The sequence below is a fragment of the Cariama cristata genome, unplaced genomic scaffold, assembly GCF_000690535.1.
Source record: "Cariama cristata isolate BGI_N322 unplaced genomic scaffold, ASM69053v1 scaffold4080, whole genome shotgun sequence".
Classification (NCBI taxonomy): Eukaryota; Metazoa; Chordata; class Aves; order Cariamiformes; family Cariamidae; genus Cariama; species Cariama cristata.
The window spans coordinates 18552-42302 of record NW_009593971.1 but is presented as its reverse complement, the minus strand read 5'-3'; the positions used below and the strand labels follow the sequence as shown (position 1 = coordinate 42302).

The following is a 23751-nucleotide window of genomic DNA, read 5'->3' as shown; positions in this document are numbered from 1 at the left end:
ACAGCTTGCTTCTGTAGAACTCAAGGCTGACTTGGTTAATTTAAACAAAGCCCTGAGTAATTTTGTCCCTAGCATAGCAAGGAGCCACCTCAAAGCAAGCTCCCATGCAAGAGGTCCTCCAGTTCACATTTTGGTTTGATAGTCACAGTACTATACAGACAGTGAACAGCCCAACTGGGTAATGATGCATATTTTTCTTCTTAACCATTAAAAAAAAATATATATATTAGACAGATTCACAAGAAAAGGTTTTATATAAATGAGGAGTTGTTTGAGTTGAAGGTTAAGCATCACAGAGAGCACCTGGAAAATAAATGCCTTCCCCTTTGTTGAGCAGGGCATCAGAAGAACATGTATTTGTCCTGCCCTGGATTAGAAGTCTTCTGTCTTTGTTGTAGCATGATGATGAAGGTATCACTGAATCTGTGGTTTAGTCAGAAGCCAGTGTCCTCTAAAGTGCTTAGGAAAAGCCCATATATAAAAACCTCAAACTCCACTCAAGCCTATCAACAGCAGAGCCTGAAGTATCTGGAAAGTACCTAACCGCACAAGTTTCCTAATACTTAAAGGCATGGCTTCTGCCATCACCATCAAGCACACAACTGAACTCTTTTTTAAAAAGAGCTACAAAAAAAAAATCTACCTGTCTGAGAACACAGTATCCAGTGCTCTGCACAACAGCACAGCTAGAAATTGCTGATGAGCTCTGCTTCACAAGTATCTCTGTGAGTCACACCTGGTTTTGCCTTTGCCTCTTTTTCCAAGAATTCTTGACTTTTGCACACCTGTCTTCTCCAGGTTGGTCTCCTCCTCATGCCAGAGTGCTGTTCTCCCTGCCTTCTCACAATACCTTTGGCAGTCGCCTGCTTTGACATTTAAAAAGAACCAACCAGAATTACATATAATCCTTTGAGGAGTAGTGTATACTTCTACACAGCCCTAAGTTGTCACATGGTTGAAAAATCTGAATTATAATTTCATAATTCAGTATGTTTCAAGGATAAATTTACCACATTCTGATGCATGTACCACATACATGCAAATTCACTCATCCTTAGCAATGAATCAAACTTTTCTCAGTGGCACGCACTGTTAAAATAGCAGCCATTTATTACGGCTAAAGCACATACTACAGAGATGGAAAATAGTATTTACAAAGACCTCAGAACATTAAACATTTTAAAACTGTTTTGGGAAGGCTTGATAGAGCGCCTCAAAAAGTATCGTTTTTATTCCAGTGAAAGTCCGGAGGAAAAAAAAATTCATTACAGTAACTATAATCCTTTGGCCCTTTTCCATAAGAGTTGATCTTCCGGAAAGCTGAATTCAGGTTTTGGGAATTTTTCCTCTCTAACAACAGACTGAAATTAGTTTGAACCCAAGGGCAATTCCTTTAATACCTGTCCAACACACATTTGACCTTCTCTTCTATGAAAAGCTTGGGAGCTTTTCTCATCTGAAGAGAATGGAAAGTTTAAGCTGGATTTCATCTTCTGGCTGTCAAGGTTTATGAAAGAAACATGAAAATGAAAAGTGACTTGCCTCACAATTAACAAGAAAAGAAACTGAAGCCCCATATCAAAGCATCAAACAGCTACAATATTTAGCATTTAAAGAGTGCTCTTCCCACAGGATGATCCAATGACATTTTTCAGGTCTGTGTGGAAATCACTGCAGCATTTTAATGATATCTTTACAGAAGAATTTTAGACAGGTGATAGGTTTTGTATTTTAATTAAAGCTGCAGAAGAGTTGAGGTCAGCAGGACGATACTGCTCAATCTAATTTAAGAAAAACACTGCACTTAAAGCCTGCTGTACACACAGGTTGCACTGGCTTAGTGATAGTATTATTTCATATTGATTTTGTTAGACTTGCAACTTTTTCACTGACATTCTTATAACCCTACTCTGTTTAAATAGTACAGTACACAAGGACAGCAATCTGATTATCTGCTATTAATTCATACCATTAGAGAATAGCTTAAAGGTCAGGTTTTCTGATACTCAAGACAAAGATCAATACGCATTAGTTTGTACATTTGGTCTTTTACAGGGTATTAAGCTTGCTTTTAGACTGTATTTTCAGGTAGATAGTGACACGTAAGAAAAACTCTGAAAACCTCAGGATGTGTATCATAAAATGGCTGTCTAGGGAAAAGAAGTTATTGCAAAACAGTTTCCCATGTTTTTTAAAAACAGGAGGGAGGAGACATTTTTTAATGTCTCATTTCAAACATTAGAATGGATTTTAAACTTCTAGCAAAACCAGCCCAGTTTTGTGTAGTGGAAGCAATCTACTATGTGTTTTCTAGGGAAGTTTCCAATGTGATCATGAAACAGTTTATACATGAATGACTGAGATGCATTAATTAAAAAGAGTCACAGATGCTGCAGCACAAATTAGGTTTTGTACTGTTTCAATTAAACAGGTTTATCATTGCACTTAAAGATATCTGTGCATTTCTAAAAAGCAAATCTTAGCAGCAAGAGATACTGCCACAAAGACTTGACAAGACACGGTTAAGTACTAGGCTGAAAGCAGCAAAAAAAATAATGAACTGTTACATCTAGTTTAGATATAATATTATGCTAAAATTCCAAGCATAATCACTGTAACATTTCAATTTTAAAGCACAGACAAATTTACAGTTGAGTGTACACTCCCAGACTTGACTGCAAATGCTAACCACTACGGCTTTAGAAAATGCAGTGGATTAATGCAGGTCACCCTCTACAGACTTTTGTTAAATTAGAAGTTACCATGTATTTATTCTTTGTTTCCAATCACCTTATTTCCCTGAATTTTTTTTTTGGGGCAGTGGGGGGGTGTGTTTGTTTGGTTTGTTTTTGGGGGGGGGAGGTGGGTGGGGTTTTTTTGGTCAAGTAAAATGAATCATCATTTGCAAGGGGGGAAAAAAGGAGGCAGCAGGACAGAGTCATTCATATAAATAAGTTCACTACATAGTCACAAGATCGCAGGCAAAATATAACATTTTTAGTAATTAAAAAGTCTAGAATGTCACAACATCTGACTCTTACTGATCTGCGAGTGAAAAAAAAATCACTCAAGTCATTAGCCCACTAAAAAAAAAACCACAAACTTCATTCAACAGTGAGTTTCAGTTAGAAAGTCATGTATCCCTTAAGCTGAGAAATCAAACGCATCCCTCTTAAGTAATGTGGTTTTTTTTAAAATATAGTTGCATTTTTATATATATATACACACACACGCACACTTAAACAGGCAGACACACTCTTACTTCACGTTTCACGATAAAGATGAAGACATTGGATATCATGCGTCAATACATAAGATACATGTATTCGGAAGTTTTTTTGTGGAAGCCCTCGTAAAATTAACTGCTAACAGTATCCAGAGAAACACCTCTATGCTTTTGCAGTATTTCCAGAAAGAAGCTGCACACCAACGACTTCAACTTGTTTCCTCTCCACTCAGTCACGGGGCAGCACAGTATTTCAAGGCCTAAAAAGCAAGGTAAGAAGCCATGCTTCAGGAGGAGCACTCACCTAGCTCACCCGCTGCATTTCGACCACCAACTGCATACAAATGTCCTTTGAGGGCACTTAGGTGGAAGAAGGTGCGCTTCTCATTTAAAGATGCAACTTGCATCCACTTGTTGTAGCGAGGATCAAACCTAAAGACTGTGTCAACCGCCGTCTTTCCTTTTGTGTCGTAATTGCTCTGGCCCCCAACTACATAAAGAAAGTTTCCGATTACAGCGATGCCATGCTGGTACCTTGGTGCATCCATGGGAGCTAAGGATTTCCATTCGTGGGCCTTTTCATCATACATCCGTAACTCCTTGCTGACAACCAGCTGCTGCCTCAGCACTCCCCCCAACGTCACCAAGTGAGTACTGTCCGACCGAATGGCCGTTCTCTCCGACTGCATAACCGGTTGCATGTATGGCATCATTTGGTAATTGCTGGCTTCCAAAAGCAAGTTTACACAGGTATTGTCAGTTCTCATGAAGTCCACTGTTTGAACATAGTTAATAAGATCCTGGGGTGTCATCAGTGGAAACCTAATGTTCTTCATTAGCTTTGCAGCATACTCCATCCGAGGCTCCTCATACCGTAGCCAGCGACAAGCCGCCTTGAAGAGTTCAAGTTCAGTGCAGTGCTTAAGGCTATTACTTGAAAGCACAAAGGCAAGACGTTCAAAGGGGAGTTTCACAAATTCACCAGTACTTAATAATGCAGGGAAGTTCTTCAGGATGAAATTATTAACATATTTATCCACTTCTGTGAGATTGTATGTGTTGGCAATTCGCCCAACCTCAACACAGTTTTCCAATGAAACCTATCAAGTAAACAGAGAGGAATCAAAACACTTTCTTAATTTGGTGTCTAAATGATAATGTAGAATTTAATGAATACTATAGAATCAGCAATACTTCATCATTTTGCAATGCTCAAGGTGATTTGCACATGAGCAAATAAATATTCAATGCAATGTATATATTCATGACTGCAAGGGGAGACCCAATGTACTCATTTTGAAGAAAGAAATGAGACAAGTAACAAGCAGATGGCATATATTATGTCAAATACATTATACAATGATGATACATCGCAATTATAGAGCATTTCGTCTTTGAAAAGCTCTGCAAACATCTTTGTAAGAAAGACGTGTAGAAAACATAGTTAAGGGAGAGGTGATCAGCCCAAGGTTACAGATAATAATGCAAAAGTAGGTCTTGCCATTAGACATTTTTTAACATTATTAAAATTGTATTGTCATAATGCAGCCAAAAAGAATGGCATGTCTACCTCTCCAATGCCACATATGTCAGACAATTTATTTACAGTGTTCAATCCCATGAATACATTCCTTAGAAACAAACAAAAAATGGATCTTCATTTACTAAAGGTGGTGCTCTTACGGAATATGTTCAAAATTAAATACATGTCAAAAATACGACAAAGGTAGCGATTTTATTTTTCATATTATATATGATTTTTTTTTAAAAAAAATAATGAACTTAAGAGGATTTCTCCTAGAAATACCCAGCACATGAAATGCTTTAGCAGTATGGATCATACTCTAATTTAATTCAATACTTGAGTGACTATATCTTTGCAACCATCTCTTCTACACTGTTGCTGCATCTACCCTTCTTACATCTTTGGCTCCTAAATTTCTCAAGTCACTTGGGATCCAAGGCAGAGATGGCAGGGATGGGACATAACTTGAAGTGGGTCTCCAGTGAACCTGGCAAATTCATTTCAGCAAGCTCTATGGTTCGTATACAAAGCAAGTCAATTCTCAAACGCTTCTTGCTGAGAATTGCAGCTTTTTTGCGTTCAATCCTTATTCTAATCCAAGCTTCATTTACACATGCTTTCTAGTCTCTGTGCATGTCAGTCCTACTCAACGTGGACAATTTCCACAACTTGGATTGTCACTGTATTCATAATGCCAAAAGAATTTAAGCTTCGAATCCCATGGTTATTTTTCAAAAGATTATAAAGATTGAGGACTATGACCTGATTGTAGCCTAGGAATTCAAAAACCTTCAAATGACCTTCTGGTTATGACAGAGATTACAAGATTTTAATACTGTATAACTCAATCTGATCATTGCCTTTTAATGCTAGACAATTCAAAAGTCTAATGAGTATGGGAATAGAAGATTTTTTTAATTCACTAGAAACTGATCTAACTTGCCCTAGATTAACATCTGCAGACATCTAAAGTCCTCATTCACACATCCTGAAACGCCTTCATATAGTTAAAGGTTCCAAATCTTATTCGTCATCTCCAGGAACACTAATCCTGTAATCAGGTCCTGTCTATAAGATGAATGTGTGGTAGACCATCAGGAGTTCTACCATAAAAATACCCATGCAATACATACATGAAAATTATTTTTGTATTATAAGACAAACCACATTGTTTATATCAATAGATTTTTTTATTTACATAAATTAATTGTATAACGGAAGTAACAGCATACCTTAAATTAAGTAAATTAAAGAGGACGTTCTTACTTCTAAAATTTCTTTCTAGTTGTATAATAAAAATAAAGCAATGGAAAAATCACCCCTTGACAAACAGTTGACTTACAGTATTGCACAAATCTTAACTCTTGCTATACAATTACTGTATTTTAAAACTACTTTGGAATACATTTTACTGGCAAACTAGAGAGATGCAAGCACTTTCTCCGCATCAAGGTAAGCGGACAGAAAGATATTATTGCATACAGAAAAGGCATGCTTGAAGTTAAAAGATCAAAGCAAAAAAGGTATCAATTATGTACCATTGGTACATGATGTTCAGGTTGCTATGAAGTATTTAGACTTATTGCAGAATATGTCAGTTATCAAGTACACAGTATGCATCTAGTTGATGTATTATGATAATTATGTTACACTATAAATATATGCAATTGAATACATTCCTGGAATGCTTACATTTGAGAAATTTATTGACACATTACATGCTGTTAATGACTGATGAACATGACATCAGTAGTTTCCAGTCACCCCCTAATTCTCAGAAAATTTATCTTATACTGCCTTAATTAATCCACTAGAATTGTACTGTACTCAGGGCTGGGGTTTTTAATACCATGATTGCAAGTACTCCCCATTATGCTTATGAAATCGTGGACTTTGTTTGGCTCACTAACAAATTCCACCACTCACCTCAAATCAGGGTAACACATTAAATATTTTCTTAAAGGTTGCTTTCCTTGGCAAAAGTATTATTACCAGTTTTACTGTGCTCTAAGATAACAATCCATGTACCAGGCTAAATTATATTGCAAAGCTTTCACAGTCCTAAAAATATATACTCTAGAGATCCTTAAGTCCTGAGCAAAAAAAAAACCCCACCTTTCAATAGAATGAAACGCAATAGTTACTTCTACTTAAATATTCAAAATTGGACAGCATTAAAATAGAATAATGCTATTTAAACATTTAAGTATTTAAGTTACTCAAATGTTGATTTTCAAAAAAACAGTTTGACTTATGCTATGGTACTTATAAGAGGCTTGGAAATGGTTCTCTATGGAAGTCAGTCAGGAGGTCATCAACAAATAGAAGGAACTGCTACTTCTGGAAATCCCACTGAAGTGAATGGAAGGAATGGAAATATCAGATGAAAATATAAGACTGGCTGTACAAGTAATCCAGTAACTAGTAAAGATACTCACACAGAGTTAAAAGTCATAACTGGTCAAACTGCTAAGCAACTTCATAAGAAGTCAAGAAATTCAAATAAACCCTATTTTACTTGGACTTTGACTACTCAGCAAAGTTGCTCATTCACATTACTCACTGTAATTGGTCATTACAAAGCAGAAGTAAAAGTTCCAGAAAATACCAAAAAGCTTTTCCAAAAAGAAAGGTCAAGCACAGCACAGTATTATTACAGCCTGAAAAACCAAATACAAAAGCCGAAGTACTTTTCTTGAGAAAGCAGTTGACTTAATTCTTTGAAATTTTGAAGCAATCACTTCCCAATCACTTTTCCCTGGCAAACACTTAACTGACTATAAAATACCACAAAACCAGAGACAGAGCAAAATGATTGCAAGCATGAGAACCTTGGAGGACAACTCAGCAGAAATAACACGCACAGAAAATCAAGTTCTCACGCCCAGTACCACAAAACATCTAGGTATCTAACTTTCTTTTGTTTCAATGACTGTTAAGACATCGAAGCACTTAACATGGTGTTACAAAGGGTCTAAGTTTAAAAGAGTTTACATTCCTCCGAAATTCTCAATTTCTGTGGGGTCCCATATACAGAATACCAGAAATAACAACACAAAAATTTGACCAGCTCGGAAAACAGAATCATACTCCTATGTTGGAAAAGGTGAATTTCTGGTGGCTGGCAGAGCTGGCCCCAGCATTAGATCCCACGGTCCCACAAAACTGAGACCACCTTGCTGCATCCTCAGTTAACCAGCTTCCTGTGGCAAGACAGATTTCCAAATATTGAGACCTCAATAGCTGACAATTTGCTAGTTGTTACAAAAATGTAAAGCACAGAATTATAGAAGGAATAAAATCATCTTATGCAGTTATATGAAAGGTACAGCCAAGACATTAATTTTCAGTGTTTTGGAATGTTTTCTTTTAATTACAGCATAACATCCCCTTCCCCATTACCCTGTGATTTTCACTTGAGTGCTGTAATTTACTTGGATAGATTTCTCATCTTTCTCCGTTTTGTACACTGCTGCTACTTTTGCAAAAATATTATTGTGTGTTCTCTAGCTGAGAACTACTCTAAAACATTTCCATGGCATTTCTATTAATTACATTATGGCTCATTTACATGTGAACCTGGGAGTAGTCCTAGTCTATCCCATAGCTATAAATATTTAAAACCAATACTAAAAGTAAGATTGAAGACATCTTAGGAAGTACCCCAGTGTTTCTCTGGGAGTCTGTTCAGATGCAGAGCAAAGATTATCAGAGCAACGGGCTACTTGACAGAAGGCATGTAAAAGTAGAACACTTACAAGTCAGCTACAACATATACCATTCTTTGAAGGTCTCACTTTTTTTTTTTTTTACACAAATTAAGCTGTTACCTTAAGCTTATGTTCTTCTTTGCAAATATCTCCAATATCCTCTTATGAAGTAACACAGTTACATTATGCTTTACATAAACTGACTTCTATAATCTCTTTAATAATGGACTCCCTAGACAACTGAAAGACAATCAAGTATTTGTCTGGGAACAGTTACATCAGCTCTCAGATGCTGTTCTCACTCAGCTAATTTCAGTAGAAATAAGCTCAAGACTTGCTCAGAAAACTCATTTAAATTACAGAAATGCTCCTTCAAAAATGGAGTGAAACTAGTATACTGTGGAGTAAACTTTGTAAATCTAAAATATAATTAAAAAACAAAAACATCTAACCTATTTGCTCACCAACTCTTATTCCTGATCCAACAAATTCAAAAGTAAGTTCGTTCAAAAATTCTTTACACAAGGATGCTGAGAACATAACTAGACTAACAGCACAAACTTAAGTTTTGTACTTGTTCTACAGTTATACAATGAATGAGATTATATCCCCTTAGATATCAATATAAATGAGAGCATTCCAGAAAATAAAATCCAGAGAATCAATAAAACTAAGAGAATTAATAAAGTTGTCCTGATTCTTTCAAAATGTAGTATCAAACAAGACATTTCTTACTCAAACCAAAACTGTGACTTAATCAACATCGTAAGTGCAGGAACCTTCAAGAAAACAAGCATTTTAAACAATGAAAAAACATTCTTCCAAATAACATGATTTAAGATGAAAGCAGCTCTTTCCTTAAGCAAGCAAAATAAACAAGTAGCTGCCCTACCCCCTACGGTGTCCCTGGGGCTCACCTCCCATCAAAGGGAGGTCGCTCCAAATCCCTGATTCAAAAGAACACCAAGACCTTATTCCAAGTTGGCATTTATAACAACATCAACCCTGGAGAGGCACACTGCATCATTTTGGAAGGTAAAAAATCCTGAGCAACATAAAAATCAGCGGTGTAGGATTTAAGAGTGTTGCGATAATGTTTCATTAATCCTAATATTCTCAGAGAACTGGCCAATTACAAAATATGCCAAAATTAAAAGCAAAACAGTAGCATTATAGAGCTGAAATGCCTCTAACACTTTCGTTATGAAACAGATTGCTGTTATTAACTGCTTGGAGTCCTGTTGTTTGCATAAATCCTGGTACATGTCTTCATTAGGGAGGTGACATTTCTGAGCCTGTACTCTGCGGAGCAATGGGAATACCTGCTTCTTTATTTCTCATTACAGACTATCAGAAAGTCGAATTCCAAACAATACTATAATTCATGTTGAGCTCATCAGTTTCCCCTGTTACAGATAAAGTGAGATTTCCAGTAAGGTATATAAACAATTAACATCAAGAAAACCTCCAGGAAACATTAGAAATAATGCCAAAGTGTTTCTCTAGACAGAACTGCTTTTACAGCACAGCACTTGCACCTCTCTCATTCTGCAGCCCCACAAAGTAGATGCTCCTTATTGTTGGCAGGGCAAAGAGTTATATTAATATAAGATAGCAGGGCAAGAACTAGCAAAGGTATTGAAGCATCATATACTGGCATTGCTTATATACTGTGTTTCAGTTAGAAAACAGATAACTGCACCCATATTCTGAGACTACACTGTTTTAACTACAGAAATAAAGTGAACATAACTGAAGCATACAAAATGTATGCAGTAAGTTGACTGTAATGCTAGAATGAGTGCAGTCATGCAGTGAGACCCTGAAACCTCTCCTATCTGAGATTTAAGTAGTAAAGGATGTTCGAAAAACAAAATGTCTGAAAAACAACCCAAGCTGATCAAATGTGCATGTGAGCTATGCTTAATAAACAAGAAGATTAAAACAGAGGAGTATAAATCCAATGCTTTTAACAAGAGGTTGAAGCCTGACAAACAAAGGGAGTGTTTTCATGTCACATCTCTCTCCTTACATGCCTTTTCCCACCCATGAAGAGAGAACCTAGGAAAAAGGTTACACAAGAAGCCAGTTACCACTTAACAAGCTGACTCCTTAACAGCATTCTTGCTTTTGCAAAAAACAGAATTTTGTTTTTAATGCAGAGAAAACTGCAAAACTGTTTGACATTCAACTTGAAGGGAGCATGGCATTCTTCTCCAAAGCACAGGCTCAAAAAAACCAGGACACTAAGTCTGAAAACAGGAAGGAAAGGAGGAGGAAAAAAGTTTGTTATCAAAGTTCTGCCTCTCCCAAGTGCAGGTTCAGGATCTGAGATTTTAATTTCTAGAATAAATAAAAATCAGCAGGACAACTCTAAACCATAAATAGACTGTATTGCATTAGAAATACAGCATACTGCTTTGCAGCACCAACTTTTTATTTGCTCCAATTGCACAAAAGCAACGGTGTTACGTAAGTATTATTCTTTTAACTAATCATTATTAGTAGAAGAGGAGAGAGGGTTGCTACTTTGGGGGCTACTCCCTGCTTACAAAAGCAGTTATTTTGGCGATTATGAAAAAATACTTCCCAGTAGGCAAAGCCATTTTTAGTTCTAGCAAAATACGCAATCAACATAAAATCCTTGTAGCTACTTTTCTCATACAGTCAACATTTCTGTAACATCCCTATTAGTGATCCCTTTAGAGGATGTGTTATTGTAAAGAACTGTGACCAAGTTCACTGGTTTACAAAGATGTAATGGCCTCTGTGATGATCACTACAATTGTGGGCTTCAATCCTCAAAACAAAAAGTTTTCAAGAAAGTATATTAACAGACAGCAACAGCAGCTCGCTCTTCTATTATTTTTTTCCAGTTTAACTCACCAAGTAGCTTTCTTATGGAAGCATACAGAGTGTGATGGCATGAACCAAGAAATCCAGTAATGAATCTGCGAACTATGATTATCATTGCTGCTATCATCACTACAATGTGCTTAGGAATTAGAAGAATTCTAATGTGGTACAACATCTATATCAAACTCACACTGTACGTAACACTCTGAAGAAAAAAGACTTTCAAAGAAAGCTAGAAAGCAAACTTGTTTCCTGGGAATCCAAATAATGAATAACAGCAAGTTTTAGACTCAACTTTGACTATTACATAGTCATTGTTCTTATAAAAAAACCCACATACCAAGGCCTTAATCATTTTAAATGTGAAACAAGTAGTAAGGCTTACCCCAGAGATAAGAAACACTTTACAGAAGTCCAAAACAGGTAAAATCTGCAAAAAACTGGCAGCTTCCAGAGTATCCTGAAGGTTGTCCATGTTAAGGGAAAGTTTTGCAGTATAAATGAAATCAATGATCTTCTTTAGGCCTATTTTGTTGACACCATGAAGCTTAATGCACATTAAATCCTGTTCCTTCATTCCTCCTGAAAAAGACATGTAGGTAAGTTTAAATGATCATTTTGATTGGGTTGAAATATTTTCATAAGCTTATACAAAATTAAAATATAGTTTTTAAGTTTCATTAAAAAAACCCATATGCAACAGTAAGGAGAGTACAACTACACAGAGTTGTTTGCAGTCCTAGACCGATTCACACACAACACTGAACACGTGTCTGAGTGTCCAAACGATGACAATTTGGAGATAGCAGTATGCATTAATTTAACAAAAATACCACCTGTGAACATAGCCTTGAAGTAATCACTTGCAGAAGCCATCATTGCTCTGTGAACAGGAAAAACTTCATCACCATCTCCTGGAACAAGTGTCACATCACAAAGCAAACCTTCCACTCGCAGCTGGTCAAAACCCTGCAAGAAGAGCATAATGTGAAGCATCCATTTGATTTCGGAGGACAACAGGAATCTCTTTCATTTCCCTTACATAAATACTTACTTACTTTTATGTACATATGTACTGTAGTTCCAAAAAGTCACTAACAAATAACTTGTCATCGTACAATGGTTACCTCTAATATATTCAATGATAATTATTCATTGGAAAACAAGCAGAATAATAATAATTATTATTTTCCAGAAATGGCTGAAGAATGCAAAGAACACTGGGCCTTAGAAAGTAGGTTTATTCCACTAATTAAGTTATTTTCAGGAAGCAGTTTGTTTTGTAAGCTTGCACTCCAGCAACTGTTTCAGGTAGGGACTGATATCTTTTTTTGGGCTCACCCTTTCCGTACACATATGCATTCTAGATATATTTCTGTTCCACACCAGTTTCAGTGCTTTGCAACCTAAGAGGCTGCAAAATACTGGGGCTTGAAAGGAATCATGGAACTAGGTGACTGCTTTATCAAGTTTATTACTGAAGTTTACATGGTAAAAACCCCCAAATAAGCTCATGTTATATATCTGATCTTTTCTGAATTACTTATAATGGTTAACTATAATTTAAAAAAAGTAATCTACAACAGCATCCTAGAGTAAGATTTTCCTCTAAAGACATGCCCAGTTGAGGATATTGGAGGATGGATGGAATACTCACCACTTCCATGCACTACAGAACAGCTCAAATATAAAGCAATTTCCTTCAACCGGGCATGTCTGATGTTTTTCTAGTACTAGCAAGAATGTAAATATTGTCTTCATAGATTTAACACTTAAAAGAAGTCTCGGCATCAGTCCGCATAGTTTAAAATTTAAGATATCTTAAAGCAAGGCTTTATTTTTAAAACTGCAAAGGTAAGTAGAAATGAACTTTCAAATTTGTCACACAGGAAAGAACAGATTGCAAATGAAAAAACTAGTATTAGCTCCAACAAATCAGAAGCCAAACATAGGATCATATAAAACTAAAGTATTTCAATGACTCAACTGACTTGCCTGTAGTTCCTACAAACAAGGTTTTACAACTACCAGTTCTCCATTAGATCAAAGTTTGAAGAAAAATAATTGAATGAGGAGGAAATAGGCTCTGAACACTTCGCCTAGTGTTCAAACAAGGGAGAGCTGTCTGCATACGCCCAAGCCGTATAAACTAAAACAAAAGAATCATTAGCTTCCCTGAATTTAAAAATGAAAAAAAAAGTCACATTTTTGTCCCAAAACTTAGGCAATCTATTTAGGTAGCAAATTGAAAAAACTAAGCAGCAGTTCTCCAAGGAGTCATATCATACAGAACTCAACTGCACTCCTGAGAAAGACTGCATTGGAAAGTAGCAAGAGCTATGCAAGCTGTAAGCTTGACTCTGTATGGCATATAAAAACTCCAACAGAAACAAGAAGCTAAATGACTTTACTTTTAAATTCTCAAAGCTTCAGAGAGGATACAATTTTCAACTGTTAGAGGAATGTTCTACCATATAGTAGTGCCATACAGTCAGACCCAGCACAGGGCTCTGCCACCTTAGGGATGTGAAGTAGCATGGAGCTCTCCTCATCACATCCCTAAGGCAGTTTTCACACAGGAGATGGTCCAAATGTTTGCTTAACACAGTTACATGATTATATTCAAGTGAGCTTCTTTGATACAGCTCTCACCTCACAGTTTAAATGATACTACCTCTTAGAAATTGAGAGTGGACCGGGATACAATGCAAAGAAAAGGCCAGGGTTTTTTCCAAGCTGTTGCTAAAAGTCGAACCCTTAACTCACAGGAAAAGAAGTTACAAGCCATGCTTGCTTGTGGGCATTGTCAGCACAGCACACTAACATGTATTTTTTTTTGTGACTTTTTAAGAATTGCTAGTCTGATAAAGTCTGTTGAGTGGAAGCATTGTTTAGAGCAGCCAAAATTCTCAGTACAGATCAATACTGACACAGAATATTTAATTACCTGTAATACCACAGAACTGTGAGTATTGCTGGTGAAAAATCTTGTGGTCCCTGTCTTAGAAGACTGTAGATGGGCAGAGACGCCCATATCGCTGCTACCAAGAGATACTTTCATATGAGGATCCTCCTCTTCCACCAGAGATCTAAGAAGATTAGAACAAAGAAACCTTAAAACCAAGCTCATTTTCATTCAGTGCTCTTGTGTATTAAACCCACTGTCTTCTGGGATGAAACCTAACAGCAGAGGCTATAAGTCAAGAATCACCAGGCAACAGAATCATTCCTTAGTGGTCCCCTTCAGCTAATCTATGAAAGCGAAGCATTAACAGCCTCTAAAACAGCGTAGCTTCAAAAACTTAATTTTTGGCTAATAAATTTTTGCTTTTCCTTCCACTCTCACCTCCCTGATTAAGACACTTGTATTCTACTTTCTGTGTGTGCTTCCAGTATTGTAGGCTGCTTGCAGGGGTTTCATCCAGTTTTCAAAATTAAGTATCTTACCAGCTTGCCAAGGAAAGCTAAAAGATTGAAATTCTATGTGTAATATTAAAGTTCAGTAATTTCAGTCTTATGGCTTGCATTATCTTGCTCAAGTGTGAACATAACGATAGAAAATACATATAGTGGAGTTCCAAGCTGTAACTTTAAGCTACCTTTAGAAACACACAACTAAAGAACTCCTTTAGGACACGATATCCAGTATTTTGCTACTGCAGGCAACCACTTCATAAATTTAATTTATTAGTGTGAAGTCAATAGTTATGTTTTTGATTCCAAGCAGTTACTATCCAAATCTAGATAGGAAAGGCTAATTTTAGTTAGAACCGTTAAAGAATTACTGCACTATTATTACCCTTCCATTTTAATCTTGAGATGTAAATTAGGTTTACATAAAGAGATATGCATATGAGATTCTAACTACCCTAAGCTGTAATTATTACAAAATGTAAATAAATTTCATATCCAGAAATATTAACAATAACTAGTTCCTGTAATTTCCGTGATCTAATGTACTACCTATTAGCATGCATAGCAGCATAATGCATATATACACAATATTAATTAGCAAACATAAGCTGTTAATCCTCAGATGAAGGCAACTTCATTATTAATAATGACTCCATGTTTCAAAAAAGATTCATAGCAGTTCGACATAATTGCTGCAAATCTCAGATACAAAAAGTTTTCCAAATCTTAAACGTGCAGGTTAAAACATTGGCCCTCCAAGCTAGTTTCAGAAATTACTTTAAAGAAGTGACAAGAACGTGCTTAAATTCCTTCCCCCCTCCCCAATTTTAACTGCAATCCTTATGTAAGGACAAATTTGGAATTTGTGGATGAAAAAAATTTTCATAATTTTTTTCCCCCAAAAAAGTTCTGTTTCTTTTTTAAAAACAAACATTTATCCCCACCTTCTTTGGGTACATGGACTATGTAGAGCAGTTTCTGAAACTCACACATTACCCTGATAGCACTGACGTGCCTTGTTCAAACCCATGAGTACATAAGGTCAGCTATGAAAACATATTCAAAACAAATTCAGCACTCAGTGTACATGGGTTTGAAACAGTGAGATTTTATGTACACAGACATAACAACAGATTGTAGGAACAAGGGTACATCTAAATAGCTTTGACTTCTAACGTAGCAACCTAACACTCAGATATCTGAAAAAGTTAATGTGGATATACTACAGCACTCAAGAATTTTTGAAACAAAATTATCTCTATTTTATAAAACAAATCCAGAGTGTAATTTAAATAAAGTTTTATAGGGTGTACCTTAGAAAAGTGCTCTCCAAACTATCTTTGGCATCCAACAAATGTATACAACGATGTAACAGCAGCAAAGCAGTTGCTAGCTCATGACCCAAAATATTTTTGTTCACTTTGTTCTAGGGTGGTTGGGTTTGGGGTTGGGGTTTTTTTTGTATGTTTTGTTTGTTTGTTTTAGTTTTAATACAATCTCATCAAGGAAAGAATCTAACATAATTTCAAAGGACACCCAGTCTCTAAATTTGTACATGTCTTTCTAAGAAGAAATATAAAGTAATGTGGGGAGACTTGTAAGCGTGGGTGGGAAGGAACCGCGAATTCAACTAGCATGAATCTGACTATCTGCTCTTGAAACATCTTCCTGAAATGTCAGATTAGATAGCCATTATATGAAGGGGCTTGTAAAATACTTTCCCTAAACTCAGAAGAAAATAGAAGATGTACATATCAGTTAAAATCATTAGGAAAAGAAATGTACAAGTAAACCAACTTTCTTGGCTGTTTGGAATAGGTTTTTTAGCAAATTTGCCACAAACACCATGCTACATTATTTCCTGACAGCCAGCATACTCCATAAGTTTTACAAACGAAGGCAAAGACCTTGACCATGGTTCATTTATTCCAAGAACGGCAGTGATAATGGAAGCATTTTTTTTGAACAGGCCACATTACATACAACTTCCCAAGCTTCGTCCTAAGAGGTTCTCTATAGCACAAGATGCCTTATTACAACTGCACAGCCATCAGAGAGGATACAATATATTTCAAAATACTTCCAATACTTAAAACTATGCATTCGACATGCCAGGTGTGGCTATAAGTAGTTACTTCTCCTACTTGATTTTCAATGCATAATGGGCAGTTGTCCAATACCTATATCACACATATAAGCTCAGCAGTTCACTTGATGCTCTTCTGCAGAAGAGATTTTCACTATTTCTCTTCATTTGTTTTATGTACATACAGGAACTTGCATATGCAAATTAGACATTAAAAATTACAAACTTCCACATTATAAAAGTCTACCAGAATATAAATGTTACAGTTCTGTCTCAAATATTAACTTGGTCACATATAAATAAGTTTATTCTGGTGGAGTCAAAGATAAGCAGATTGTATTATTCCTATACTGGTTTTTGCTTTGTACCTAAACAACTATGACCAAACAAAATTGTGTTTTGTTTTTTTGGGGTTTTTTTTGGTTTTTTGTTTAAAATACAGCACCTTTTTTTACCTACAACTTGACAGTTTCGGAAGGCCAAGCTCCCTCTCTGTTATGCAAAAAGTGACATTCAGGAGCTGGTTTTGGCAGAAGTTACAATGCAAGTCAGCAATAAGACCTGGCGACAGCGTGCCGATCCCCTGATTCCCAGCCTTGTGACATTCCGAGAGGGAAGGAGCACTCCCAGAGCAACCAGAAATTATGAGTTTGTCGCTGGCTTTGTATCAGTTTCAGCATTTATCTTCATGCAACAAGAGAAACCCGTCTTTGTAAGACAAAGTGAAAATGCTCTTACGCACTGCAGTGATACCAACACACAAAGAAACAGCAAAACCCAAGCACCGTTATCATATACAACAAGAGTCATTTAAAACTATCCTGCAAATAGATTTTAAACTAGTCAGAATATAACTTCTGTTTGAGGGGCTGTAAAGATAATATTCAGAAATAACTCTGCCATTCATACCCAGAACAGACGGATAACATGCTTTATATCTGACCAAATACCCACCAAAAACAAAGTAAGTACATCTGTCTTGTTTGGACACTTACCAAAGCCATTATTTACATTCATTAACATAGGTCTGCTAAGCACTGTAATTAATTAGATAATAATGAATGTAAACATATTGATTCCTTTACTTTATTGTAAGTACAGTATATCACAATTAAACATACTACCAAAGAAGAAAGCTAATTCATTTTCTAATTAATTTTATTGTTCTAATCAATAGAAATCATTAAACAAGAAGCACAGCAGGAGCATTTTTAACAAGGGTTAAAAAAAGTTGCAGAAGACAGCTAAAACTACAATAACATCTAGTGATAATTCACAACAAGCTGCTCTAAATGTAGATATTAACATTGCTTTCAATGTATACACTTGGTCTGGAGGAGGTTGAACATTAATAGTGTTAAGAACAAGGGAATGTTGGAGTTTAATGTGAAATGAATATTAATATTGCAATAGCAAGGCAGAGGAGCTGCCTGACCCCTTCTGCAACCTCTGGGAAGCAGTGGCTCACAGTTCAGAGAAAGGCACCAGAGGTTAATTAGTTGCTATCACAGAATAAGCTCAGTCAGAATTTTCTTTCTAACCTTAAGCTGATTCTTTCAAGTACAGCATAGTTTTTTTCTAGCTAGTGTAACCAAATATGCTTTTCTCATTACTCCAAGTTAATCCTCCAAGTACTTCCAACTGGTATTTTTGTAGCGATGAAATATGGAGTGTGCGTTATATGGATATTAATTATATATCTTAATTTCCTAACTTCCTGTCAATTTTGAAGGAAGATAGCTTTGCTTTTTACCACTAAAAAAAGATGCAAGTTTTCTTTCTGCAGATGATTGCCTACTAGATTAGCTTTCATTTATTTTCTCTCTATAGACATTATTTTTAATCTTGTTCATCTACTAAAAGGCACCTGAATACTCTCTTTGCCAATCTGTGCAATTAGCAATTACTTTAGAACTAGAAAAAAGACCATAAGCCAAATGTTGAGCTATGGAAAAAAAAAATACAACAATAGCTCAAGAGTCTTGCCAAGCTAATGTGAAGCTATACTGACTTTTTGGGTTTTGGTTGTTTTGAGGTTTTGGGTGTTTTGTGTGTTTTCTTTTTTTCCCCTATAGCGCAGGCAGAGGAAAACCATAGCTAAGCACCACCATAGTGAAGAAAATAGAGTTCAAATTGAAATATTAAATAATACTACTGAATTGTTCCATTGATTTGAAAGATACAAGTTCAGTGGTGTTTAAATTATCAAGTATATAATTCCCTAATCTTGTCACAATGCAGGACAAAATATGGTGGGGTAACAAGAACAGTTGATTTCTGATAATGAAAAAAAGACTGGAAACCATCTCAATGAGTCTCAATGAGTTTCTAGGTTTAATTGCTAGCCCCCGCACACAGAGAAGGGGCAGAAGTATCTACACTACCACAAATATTAAGCAGCTCCGTATACCAGGAGAATACTAAATAAGCAATTTGAAAACACATGGACTGACCAAAGCATTTAGAAGACTTCTGTCCATTACTGCTCTCAATTCTATATGCAGTATCTATACATTACTTGCCACAAGTTATGGAAACTGTGAACTGACTTTAAAGGAGCAACTGAAATCTGTATTGAGCAGGAGAGCCACTAACCCTGTGACCAGGACAGGGTACAAAACCCTATAGTTGGATCCAGAATCTGAACCTTACTCATTCAATCCTTAGCTGAAAGCTTGCTGAGCAACAAAGCTGCCCATATCTCTAGCATAATTGCTATTTGTACCTTCCTTCAAAATACGTTTAAAGTACTGGAACTTTCCAGCAAATACTGACAAATATTTTTTATCTGGCTGAAGTTATGTGACTCACAGAGGCAAATTGCTTTCTAAAGCATTTAGCAAATATTAACCTGTTAAAACAATTCAGAGGCATCCAGGTGAGCCATGATAAGCAGGGATCTGTGGAAACTATGACAAGTTTCAACATTTAACTAGAATATTCAAATTACAGAGTTGCCATTTTGTATAGAGTTCAAGTGGCAGGAATGAAATAAAACAATATTCTGCTCTGATGTTTTCTTCAGAAGGAGTTGAACTCATTCGGATGCAAAAGCAACAAGGTAACTATGAATATTATTGGGAATTTGTTCCTTTACATCAGTAAACCATTGATCTGTTTGTCAGAGCATAGTGCACAGTCTTTGAAAGCAAAGTAAGGAGATCAGCCTACACCTACAGATATTTTCGAGTGCATGTTCTCTGATTTATTTAAAACTCACAGTCTTTACATAACTCAGTAAAAGCTTGCCAAAGCCATATTGGCCAGACAGTGAATTCTTAATTTGGTGAATCTCAATAGCTTGGTTTTGAAAGGATTATAACCTTATTTTCTCTGTCAAATTACTGTTCAGTGAACCACGACTGCAAGTGTTCTGGTCATTGCTAAATGGCGTCTTCAGCAATCACTCCTGGCATGTGCCAGCACTCTGGTATTTATCAGCAAAGAACGAACCAGATTTCAATTTCATATTAAAATATTCTTATTACATGACAAATCTTTACTATTTTATGATCTATCAAAAAAATCTGGTATATTACAGGGCTATCCCATACATGCAGCTATGTATGTATTTTGCTAATGAACCTATTAATGAAAAAGCCAGTAAAACACAATGAAACTTCCATTTACTATTAGATATAGAGTAATTTTTTATTTTGTATGAATAATGTGCCAAAAAGTATTTTAGTATGCTTAGTCTGCCAAAAAATAATTTAAGTATTGACTATCTTACTGTCTTCCCATTATGAACAGATGTTCCAGCTTCGTGACTAATGAATTTAGGAATTCCCCAACAAATTACATGGCCACCTAGGAGCTCAATAAGCATAACTGATATGGCAGCATTGTATAAAAGAAAATCTCACAATACTTCTAATAAGAAATTAAAACATTATCATAACATAGATGAACAAATTACACAATCATGGTGTTTCACATTTCTTCCATTCCATACCTTCTACCCATACAATTTCAGGAAATCCTTTATTCTGGCAAAGAAGTTACTTTTATGCTTGTCCTCCCCTAAAGGAAGATCTCATCTTTTTATTACTATTTTTTAACAGGAGTTTCTAACTTAATTCCTTTGTGGTATCAGTAACCCAGTAAAACTAGCCAGTTTTATAATTTGTTAATGGTTTCTATCACAGAAATACAGCAAAAGTTTTGAAACGAAATGCAAGGTGACATTTTAAAATATATACATGACTCCAGCTAGAAGAGAAAACAAAGACAAAAGGTCATTTTTGTTCCGATAGGTTGCCAGAGCAAGTTAACGCCTCTCTTAACAGGCCAACCAATATGTTCAGCAAACTTCAGTTCTCGCTTTGGGGGCATACAGGTAGTGACACAGGCTGCTGCTAAAGGTCTGAAAGTAGGATGAATGCAAGAACAGCACTAGAAGGCAGGATCTAAACCACTTCATGTGTATCACCTTTGTGAAACACACAAAGCATTAGGAGTAGGAATCATACCTTTTTTTCCTTTCTTATTATGATCACTAGTCCCATGCTATCAGCTTCAGGTGTCAGTGTTTTTTCCAAACAGTTTAAAGCCTGTATTTTTAATAGATGAACCAAAGGCTTATAATGTAAACTGAAAACACTTTGCATTTATCAAGTTACTGCATTTCTTAAAAATGCCATTTTAATGCGTCCACTGGAAAGGTGCCAGCACAACCAGAAGTTTGCAAACCTTTACCTCAAGTGAATGAACACTACATTTTAACTACTACGGGTGCAATTTTCAAAAGTAGCTAGAGCAGCTAGTGCAGGATACTGCTCACCTTGGGCAATGCTCTGATGCTTATTTTTGAATATCTCACTTTTCACACCTTACCTTGTTTATAGATTAAAAGGACAGCGGCAACAGCAGAACATTGAAACATTTGTTTAGTAAGTTGATACCGAGCTGTTCTAAATCTCCACTCCAGAAGAAAGGCATAAAATAAGGCTTACTGTTTCTTAGATTAAAAAACAAATAGATGTTTCTATACCCGTTTTCCACTTTTCCTCTAAACTAAGGGTGTTCTGTAAAAGGAGAACAGAAAACCAGGTTCTATATAGTAGAGCAAACGAGTGAGAAGTGGCATTTTATTTTCACAAGGCTCTGGCCAAGGGCAGCAGCAGAAGAGGACATAGGCCTTCCAAACCCCCAAAATCAGCAGAGAGGGACAAAGATCATTTCTGGACACATGCTGATGGGCAACAAGCAGAGGCAGGCAGGCAGCCAGCCAACTTTTAACTGCTGTCCGGACACAGAGCACGAGATGCTTATTGCAATGACCAGCTTAAGAAAGGGTCTAAAGGGGAAATTAAGTACAGAAGCAAGGTAGCCTGAGTAGCTTTGCAAGCACAATAAGCAAAGGTAGCAAGGCCAACATACACAAACTGACCTGAAGAACAGGGACACTGAACCTTGTTCAACCAGAGTCAGGCTCAAAGTAACCTACTTAAGATACTCTAGAAGCAAAGTTTTGGAGACTAGTGCAATAATGTCAAGCATTCAACTTTTTTTTTTAATATGGTCAAGTCTCTTTGGACTTCAACAAACAATCACCATCTTGACAAAAAGTTTCTGCCCAAGCACGCAAGCCCACAATGTCAACAGAAATTATGAAGGCTACTAGAAACACTCAGATTATTGAAGATGTGATCACTGTTCCAAATGCCAATGGATCTGGGTGCAAAGGACGACAACACACAAAACGAAGATATTCCCAACATCACTTGAACCTTTCGGTATCGCTTCCTAGTAAGGTCACACTGTAAGTAAGAAAGACCAAAGCCAGCACAAAATTAGGTCCCACAAAGCCAGCAAAAGAGGACTAGGCAACATCATGAACCATTTCAGTATGATTTCCCAAGGACACGCATACAGAAAATATTCTCCTCAAAACTCCTTCTTAAACAACTAAGCTATCAGAGGTCTCAAGCTGTTTGCAGCACAATTACAGCCTGCTGGTTAATTCAAATTTGTTTTCCACAGAAACAAAGCAATATTTGGCTCAGTCACTGCTATAAAGCTTTTGTTCCTAACACTATTTAGTCCCTCTGGGAGCCTTAGTATCACATCCACATTTATCTATTTGACAAAGGGTTTACATTCATTGAGCCATGTGTGGCTTAAATTTGCAGACTCAGATTGTTTAATGATGCTAAATTAGAAATGGTTCTCTAATGACTTTTTGCCAAAGTTGGTGTTAGTCTATTGATTCCTACTATTAAAAACAGCAAAAGTAAAGCAAATACACATGCTTTGCAGCTTTCTACAGAAGTAGAACTACTTTATTTCCTTGACATTCAAAAAGTTAAATACAAGTCACTCACAGATTTTGCAGTTTAGACTGGACTGACATTGCACATGCTATTCTCTGCTCTTTATATTTGGTCTTAAGTGTTCAAGGCAAGTCATAATTTTAGCCAGGTAGCTTAATACTTCCTGTGCATTACAAAGCACTTAAGAAAAACATTTCACATGCACCAGTGGATTACAGTTCTACCTGATGTGTCTTTAAAGTTAGTTTTCATACACACAGAAATTCTTAAGTTTGTATAATGGTTCCTTAGAGACAAAAAAAAAATTGTCTATGTCTGAGGTGGCACCTGCACATTCAAGATTTGGTCATAGAATATACATCCCACTGTATTTCTGTAACAGATTTAGGAACAACTCCTTTCCAGAATGTTAGCTTTTCTTTTCCTATATACTGTACAGAATAATTTTGGTAGTTTAAAAATCCAACAAAAAAGTAAACAAGATTCTGACATTAGGGTTTGGTAATTAACCCCTGCTCTTTCTGCTGCCTAATTCTGCTCTACTATTCCTCTTGCTTTGTCACTTCTCACAGTTGTTTTAGCATTCCTTTATTACAATCTCCTGGGGAGAATGTAGGGGGGCATTAATTGCTTGAAATTGTAGAATATTTTTCCCCTAC

General features: G+C 36.3%; 1 protein-coding gene across 2 annotated transcripts in view; it reads right to left on the bottom strand.

The window, feature by feature from the left end:
* LOC104158454 (kelch-like protein 13) overlaps positions 1-23751 on the bottom strand; it is a 38363-nt gene that overhangs the window by 8414 nt on the left and 6198 nt on the right. For both annotated transcript variants that reach the window (XM_009696124.1, XM_009696117.1), the window contains exons 2-5: positions 14265-14406; positions 12154-12286; positions 11703-11899; positions 3531-4326 (exon numbers count right to left, since the gene is read on the bottom strand). In XM_009696124.1, coding sequence (XP_009694426.1) covers positions 3531-4326; positions 11703-11899; positions 12154-12286; positions 14265-14406 — 1268 coding nt within the window. The remainder of the gene's footprint in view (positions 1-3530; positions 4327-11702; positions 11900-12153; positions 12287-14264; positions 14407-23751) is intronic.